We start from the raw sequence: 7,836 nt of genomic DNA, 5'->3' as shown, positions 1-7,836 counted from the left end.
CGGGGGAGGGGCACCGGGCCGGCTTGGCCCGTGGCTCTGGGTGGCGGTTCCCATCGCCCGCGGGCACTGACCGTCCCGTCTCCCCCAGGCATCTCGTTCACCCCCAAGGAGGTGGGGGAGCACGTGGTGAGCGTGCGGAAGAGCGGGAAGCATGTCTCCAACAGCCCCTTCAAGATCCTGGTGGGGCAGTCGGAGATCGGCGACGCCAGCAAGGTGAAAGTGTGGGGCCAGGGCCTGGTGGAGGGACGCACCTTTGAGGTGTCCGAGTTCATCGTGGACACTCGCACCGCAGGTGAGGCTGGTGCCACGGAGCCGGGGGGCTCCCAGCAGGGCTGGGATCTGGGGGACGTCCTGACCGGAGAGGAGTGTGGATCCGGCCGGGAATCACTCCCAGAGGAAGTACTGGGGACCCCGTTGTCCCCGACAAGGGGCGGCTCCGGCGGTTAGGTCTAGCCAGGTCTGAGCCCTGGGGAACAAAGTGTGGGGCCAACCTCCGCGTGCCCACTGGGGGGGTTCCGGCTGGCGCTGGGGGGGTCCCAGGCACCGTGCTGGCAGGCAGCGTGCCCAGTGGGGGGCTCTGGCTGGCTCTGGAGGGTCCCAGGGGCCATGCTGGCGGGCAGCGTGCCCGGTGGGGGGCTCTGGCTGGCGCTGGGGGGGGGCCCAGGCAGCGTGCTGGCAGGCAGCGTGCCCGGTGGGGGGCTCTGGGCGGCGCGGGGGGGGGTCCCAGGCACCGTGCTGGCAGGCAGCGTGCCCGGTGGGGGGCTCCAGCTGGCGCGATCCCACAACGCTCACGCTCACTCGCCCCCAGGCTATGGCGGGCTGGGCCTGTCCATCGAGGGGCCCAGCAAGGTGGACATTAACTGCGAGGACGTGGAGGACGGCACGTGCAAGGTGACCTACTGCCCCACCGAGCCCGGCAACTACATCATCAACATCAAGTTCGCCGACAAGCACGTGCCAGGTGCGGGGGGCATGGCCAGGGCACAGCCGGGCTGGCTAAGACTGGCCCCCGGGGACAGCAGCCTGCCAAGGGGAATGTGGCTCAGTGGAGCAGCTAGAGCGGGGGGAAGGGCTGGGAGCCAGGACTCCTGGGTTCTATCCCCAGCTCTGCCGCTGAAGGCAGAGAAATAGCCCAGGTGGCTCCTGGGCATTAGGGGAGCAGCTTTGGTGCCTCTGTTTCCCCTTAGCCCAGGGGGTGCTGGCACCAAGCCCCAGGGTGAAGTTGTTTGGAAGTGCGGGGGGCTGCGTTGTGTCATGCTCCCCTGAGGCGTCGTGCCATCCCCGCAGGTGGGGCGGGGCGGGTGCCATGGGCGGGGCAGGGGTGGGAGCCGTGGGCAGGGCGGAGCAGGGGGCGCGGCTGACTGCCGTGTCCATGTGCAGGGAGCCCCTTCACGGTGAAGGTGACGGGTGAGGGGCGAATGAAGGAGAGCATCACACGCCGGCGCCAGGCGCCCTCCATCGCCAGCATCGGCAGCACCTGCGACCTCAATCTCAAGATCCCAGGTACAGCCTGGGGGGGACTCTGCTCCGAGCCTGGGGGACACGCCCAGCCCCATGCAGCCGGGCAGGACTGAACACTGATTGGGGGTGGGGGGGCTGCCTGCCCCGCCTGGGCCCCCAGCAGGCAGGCTGAGCCCTGTGGATGGGGAGCCAGGACTGGGAGCCATTTGCAGCCCTCGGGGGGGCTCAGGGCTAGGGGGTGGAAAGGACGGGGAGGGCCCTTCCCCGGCAGTGGGACGCTGCTGGCTCTGGGGAGGAGCAGGCACTGGGGGGCGGGTGGGGGGTCCAGGCCCATGGGGGGCAGAGGGGCTGGGGGCAGGGGCCCAGCGCCCCCTCTCTGATTTCCCCCCACCCCCCCCCCCGTGCGGCGCAGGGAACTGGTTCCAGATGGTGTCGGCGCAGGAGCGGCTCACGCGGACCTTCACGCGCAGCAGCCACACGTACACGCGCACTGAGCGCACCGAGATCAGCAAGACGCGGGGCGGCGAGACCACGCGGGAGGTGCGGGTGGAGGAGTCCACGCAGGTCGGCGGGGCCCCCTTCCACAACGTCTTCAGCGACTTCCTGGGCCGCGAGAGCCTCGGCTCCTTCGGCAGCATCGCCCGCACCCCAGAGGGTGCGTGCCCGGCATGGGGGGAAAGCGTCTCAAACTGTGGAGCCGGGGGGTGGGGGGTGAACGTGTGTGCCTTGTCCATGGGCAGCAGCCTGGCTGTGGGGGGGGTGTCCTGCAGGCGGCGCGGGGGGTCTCACAGGCACATCGGGTTTGCACACGCGTCTCAAGCAAACGTGCCCAGGTGTGGGACCCACAAGGCACTAGGGGGCACTGTGCTGCAGGGAACGCTCTCCCCTCACAATCAGTGCTGGCCCCAATGCCCCAGGGTGGCACTAGGGGGTGCTGCGCTGCTGGCCCCATCTCTGGGCATTGTCACCCCCTGGCTCTTTGCCTCACAGGGGCGTTAGCCCTGGTACCCTGCCCAGATCCCAGGGCAGGTGACTCCATGCCCACACAGTGCCCGTTCAGCACAGGACCCTCCTTCGCTTCCTGTCCCAAATTGGGGGCAGGGGCCGCACCCCCCGAGCGTGGCGGGGAGAGCCTGTGCCCGCTGGTGCCGTGCTGGTGGTCGGGGCTGCAGCTCCATCCCGTAGCATAGTGTGGGGGTGTCAGGCAGGCGGTGCCCCGCCCCAGAGGTGGCTGCATGGCAGTGCTGGCGGCAGTGGGAGGGCCGCAGGGCTGTGATTGGCTGACAGCCCCGCCCGTCTCTCGTTGGCCAGGCGAGGCGGGCGCCCCGACCATGACGGCCCAGGTGACCAGCCCGTCGGGGCAGATGGCCGACGCGGAGATCATCGAGGGCGAGGACAGCGCCTATAGCGTGCGCTTCGTGCCCCAGGAGATGGGCGCCCACACCGTCCATGTCAAGTACCGCGGGCAGCACGTGCCGGGCAGCCCCTTCCAGTTCACCGTGGGGCCCATGGGCGAGGGGGGCGCCCACAAGGTGCGAGCTGGGGGCACCGGCCTGGAGAGAGGCGTCGCTGGAGTGCCAGGTAGTGGGGCCTGCGCCGGGTGGGCACCAGAGTCCACATGGCTGGAGGGGAGAATGGGGCATTGGGGGACAGGGGGGAGAGATTAGGGGGCTTGGGCATTGGAATGGAGGTGGCTCAGGGATGGGGGCGGGTCGGACATTTGGGGGTGCCTGGGGCATTGGGGGGGTGGCTCAGGGATGGGGATGGCTCGGGTGTTTGGGGGCGGCTGGGGTGTTTGGTGGCGGCTCAGGGAAGGCGCCAGCTGGGGCATTTGGGTGTGGCTCAGGGATGGGGCATTGGGGATGGCTGGGGCATCAGGGGGTCTGGGGCACTGGAGTGTGGGGCGCTTTGGGCCCAGGGCCCGCCCCTGACAGCGCTCTCTGCCCCCAGCCGAGTTCAGCATCTGGACGCGGGAGGCAGGCGCCGGGGGCCTCTCCATCGCCATCGAGGGGCCCAGCAAGGCCGAGATCGCCTTTGAGGACCGGAAGGACGGCTCCTGCGGCGTCTCCTACATCGTGCAGGAGCCAGGTGGGTGCGCGAGGCTGGGCCCTGGCTCCTCGCTGCCCCGCCAGCCCCCCATCTGCCTGGCTGTCCTCCGCAGCCTGGGCTGGTGCCGCCCATGGGTCAGACCCCTCGTGTCCCATTGTGGGGCGGCTGGGGGTGCAGGGCCAGCAGTGCAAAGGCAGCCAATCCCCAGCCAGTCGCCGGGCTCCATCCCCTGCACGTCGTTCCCAAGCATCCCCCCCACGGCCATGGAGGGCCCTGCACGTCCTCACAGCCGCCCCACGCCCCCAGCCTCCTGCTCCCAATCTCCTGGCAGCTTTGAGGGGCAAAGGAGCCCTCCCCCCAACAGATCAGCCTGCCCCTTTCGACCCCCAGCTCCCCTCTGCCTGCGGGGCCCCTTGAACCTGGCCTGGCCAGCTCTGCGGGTCCCCCAGGGCGGGGGCTTCTGGCCTGGGAGCTGCAGGACTCAGTGGCCCTGGAGCCAGCCCCCCAATCCCTGCTCCCATCGTGGTGCCAGCCCTGGGCCCATGGCACCCAGCACAGCTCGGCAGCCTGGCCTTTGGAGCTGTGCCGGTGCTCCGGGCTGCCGGGCCGGAGCCTGACCCGTCCCGCTGGCTCTGCTCCCCAGGGGACTACGAGGTGTCCATCAAGTTCAACGAGGAGCACGTCCCCGACAGCCCCTTCGTGGTGCCGGTGGCCTCGCTCTCCGACGACGCCCGCAGGCTGACGGTGACCAGCCTCCAGGTACCACGTGGCCAGCCTGGCGGGGGGGGAGGGACGGTGTTCGGTGCCAGGGGCCGGCGCACGCGGTGCTGGCACCAGAGGGACGCGAATCACAATCCCGCCAGCGTCCCTCAACCCTGACCTGCAGCCCCCTGATAGCCCAGCCCTGGAGTCCCCCTCCCAGCTCTGCCGGTACCCCTCAACCCTGACCCTAGGTCCCAACCCATAGTCCCCTGCATGTCCCCCAGCAGATGGGGCGATTGCAGTGGGGCCGTGGTCCCTGCAGCCTGGGAAGACCCCAGAACCACGACCATGTGCCCGTCTGGTCTGGGGGGCGTGGATCTAGCAGGGTGCAGGGCTTTGATGTGCCCACTGCTGCGGGTCTCCCCCTGCCCCCCTCTGTGCTGGGGGGTGATGGTCCCAACCTGGGTTAACCTAACGCTCCACTGGCCTCCCCCCGGGAACTGGCCCCTGCTGCTCCCAGCGCCGCCCGGGCCTTGGCTTCACCCCGCTTTGCCGTCGCAGGAGACGGGGTTAAAGGTCAACCAGCCAGCGTCCTTCGCGGTGCAGCTCAACGGGGCGCGGGGCGTGATCGACGCCAAGGTGCACACGCCCTCGGGCATGGTGGAGGAGTGCTACATCTCGGAGCTGGACAGCGGTGAGGGCGCCCGGGCTCAGAGCAGGCGCGAGGGTCTGGCCATGGGCAGGAGGAGATGCCTGGGGCTGGCGGATGGGTGATTGCACCCAGGCTCCAGCCTGGGAGTGGTTTTGCCCCACGGGGCCTGGAGACTCAGGAGATGCAGAGCCGGTAACTGGCCTGAGGGTGGCGCCTTCAGGGTCAGAGCGAGCAGCCTTGGCGGCCTGTGCCAGGCCGGGCAGGTTCCTGAGAGCCCCTGAGCCTCGGGTGGGCTGGGCGGGCGCCGGCAAGGGGCCAAGCCGAGCTCTCTAAGCCCTGCTCTCCCCGCAGATAAATCCACCATCCGGTTCATCCCGCGCGAGAACGGCGTGCACTCCATCGACGTCAAGTTCAACGGGCGCCACATCCCGGGCAGCCCCTTCAAGATCCGGGTGGGGGAGCAGAGCCAGGCTGGGGACCCGGGCCTCGTCTCAGCGTATGGCCCAGGCCTGGAGGGCGGCATCACAGGTAGGGGCGCACGGCCCCCTCCCAAGCCCATGCCTGGCTGCTCTCTGCAGGGGGGCAGGGCGCGGCCCTGGCTGGTGCCCTCGTGCCATGTCCTGGGACGTGGGAGGGGATCCAGGCGCCAGAGCTGGTCCCCGAGCTGGGCAGCGCTAGCACTTGGATGGGAGTCCACCAAGGAGATCCAGTGGGTCGGGGAAGGGGACGCTTGGCTCTGGGCTGCCCCCCATGCGGTGGCACTTGGCGGGCTGTGCCCGTCTCTCTCCCGACACCCAGAGGTGTAACCCTCGGAGGTTGGCATCTCCCCCTTGTGGGTACACGTGGTCCCATGGCCCTCGCTGTCCCCGGCTCTGCTTAGCCTCTGGCGCTGCAGCCCCCTGGCGCCTGTTGCGGAGGGTCCCTGCTCCTGGTGCCTGGGGGCTGGGTCCGGCAGGCCCTGCCCCTGCTGCCCCCTGCTGCCCCCTAACCCCTGTCCCGTCTCAGGCGTGTCCTCGGAGTTTTTCGTCAACACGGTGAACGCTGGCTCGGGCGCTCTGGCTGTCACCATCGACGGCCCCTCCAAGGTGAAGCTGGACTGCCAAGAGTGCCCCGAGGGCCACAGGGTCACCTACACGCCCATGGCGCCCGGCAACTACCTCATCTCCATCAAGTATGGCGGCCCCCAGCACATCGTGGGCAGCCCCTTCAAAGCCAAGGTCACAGGTACGGCCACGTGGGGGGGCGGAGCCTGGCCACGCACGGGGAGAGGGGCGGAGCCTGGCCAAGCATGGTGGGGGGGCAGGGTCCCAGCCATGCCAGTGGCTGGGGGGCAGGGGAGGATCCTGGTCAGGCTGGGGGCAGCCCCCCGAGGCCTCTTGTGAGACGCGGATGTGGGGCTCAGGCAGCAGGGGCTGGCTGGCTGGAGGCTACGGGCCAGAAGGGGGTCACCGTGTGTGTGGGGGTGGTTGGTTACATGTCCCCCTGCCCCTCTCCAGGGCCACGTCTCTCCGGCGGCCACAGCCTCCATGAGACCTCCACCGTCCTGGTGGAGACAGTCACCAAGTCCTCGTCCTCCGTGGGCAGCAGCTTCAGCTCCATGCCCAAGTTCTCCTCCGACGCCAGCAAGGTGGTGGCCCGGGGGCCCGGGCTCACCAAGGCCTTCGTGGGCCAGAAGAACACCTTTACCGTGGACTGCAGCAAGGCTGGTATGGGAGGGGCGGGACCTGACCTCAAGGGGCGGGGTCTAGTGGGAAGGGCGGGTTCCGGCCACAAGGGGTGGACCTGGTGGGGAGGCGTGCGGCTTAACGGGGATGGGAAGAGCCTGTCCAGCATGGGACGGGATTGGTGGGTCACGTGGCTGGGGGAGGGGCGCTAACGTGGGGCGCAGGAGTTAACTCAGAACCAGGTCTCCTTCAGCACTGCTGGGGGTTAGGGTGAGCCCCCGAGAGCGGGGGGGTGGGCGTATCGGGGGAGCACCGGCTGCCCAGTTTCCATGGGGTTTCTGGTGCTGGGGGCACTGTGCCCTGCAGGGACCTGGCCCAAGCTGCACCCCTGGGCCCCCCCAGGACACTGTCTCCTCCTCACCCCCCGCCGCATTCTCTGCCCCCCGCAGGCACCAACATGCTCATGGTGGGCGTGCACGGCCCCAAGACGCCCTGCGAGGAGGTGTACGTCAAGCACGTGGGCAACCGAGTCTACAACGTCACCTACACTGTCAAGGAGAAGGGGGACTACGTCCTCATCCTCAAATGGGGCGACGAGGGCGTGCCGGGCAGCCCCTACCAGGTCACCGTGCCCTAGCCAGGAGCCAGCGCCCAGAGCCGCGGCGCCTCCCCTGGGCACGGCGAGGCGCCCACCCCCCTCCCCTCCTCACACACACACACACACACACACACGCGCGCGCGCTTCCACCCCCCAGGCCCGTGCCCCCCGAACTCCGTCCCACCCGCGGGTGAAGAGCCATCAGCCACGGACTCCACTGTCTTGCCCTGCACCAAGGACTGTTCTTGCCAAACGGTGCCCGCCTGCTACCCACAATGCTCGTCCGCGGGGGTGCCCGCCTGCTACCCACAATGCTCCTCTGAGGGGGTGCCCGCCAGCTACCCACAATGCTCATCAGTGGGGGTGCCTGCCTGCTACCCACAATGCTCCTCTGCAGGACCGTGATGGGGGCACTGGGCTGGGTGAAAGGAAGAAAGGAACTTTTTATAGCAGTTTTTCATCACTTCCTCTCTCGCTTTCCTCCAGTACTAGCCTAGCTGGAGGGGCAGAGGGCATGGCCAGCGTGCACACCAGGCACAGGTGGGCAGGTGGGCTTGGCTAGGGCGCAAAAGGGGTGGAGGGCATGGCTGGGATGCAGACCGGGCACATATGGGGCAGAGGGCATGGTTGGGCACAGACTGGCAGAGGGCATAGCTGGGGATGTAGATGGGTGGAGGGATGGCTGGGCACAGACTGGCAGAGGGCATGGC

The 7,836-nt window shown here is 69.1% G+C and overlaps 1 protein-coding gene across 2 annotated transcripts in view; it reads left to right on the top strand.

Moving 5' to 3' along the window:
- FLNC (filamin C) overlaps positions 1–7,248 on the top strand; it is a 52,413-nt gene extending 45,165 nt beyond the window's left edge. For both annotated transcript variants that reach the window (XM_026660300.2, XM_026660299.2), the window contains 12 exons: positions 89–292; positions 809–961; positions 1,381–1,503; positions 1,874–2,116; positions 2,773–3,042; positions 3,412–3,549; positions 4,154–4,269; positions 4,774–4,906; positions 5,216–5,392; positions 5,870–6,088; positions 6,361–6,570; positions 6,978–7,248. In XM_026660300.2, the coding sequence (XP_026516085.1) occupies positions 89–292; positions 809–961; positions 1,381–1,503; positions 1,874–2,116; positions 2,773–3,042; positions 3,412–3,549; positions 4,154–4,269; positions 4,774–4,906; positions 5,216–5,392; positions 5,870–6,088; positions 6,361–6,570; positions 6,978–7,165 (2,174 nt within the window). In that variant the 3' untranslated portion in view covers positions 7,166–7,248. The remainder of the gene's footprint in view (positions 1–88; positions 293–808; positions 962–1,380; positions 1,504–1,873; positions 2,117–2,772; positions 3,043–3,411; positions 3,550–4,153; positions 4,270–4,773; positions 4,907–5,215; positions 5,393–5,869; positions 6,089–6,360; positions 6,571–6,977) is intronic.
- Positions 7,249–7,836: the final 588 nt, after the last annotated feature.

Source organism: Terrapene carolina, unplaced genomic scaffold, assembly GCF_002925995.2.
Source record: "Terrapene carolina triunguis isolate 2854851 unplaced genomic scaffold, T_m_triunguis-2.0 Scaffold750, whole genome shotgun sequence".
NCBI lineage: Eukaryota > Metazoa > Chordata > Testudines > Emydidae > Terrapene > Terrapene triunguis.
This window is presented reverse-complemented; position numbering and strand designations above follow the sequence as displayed.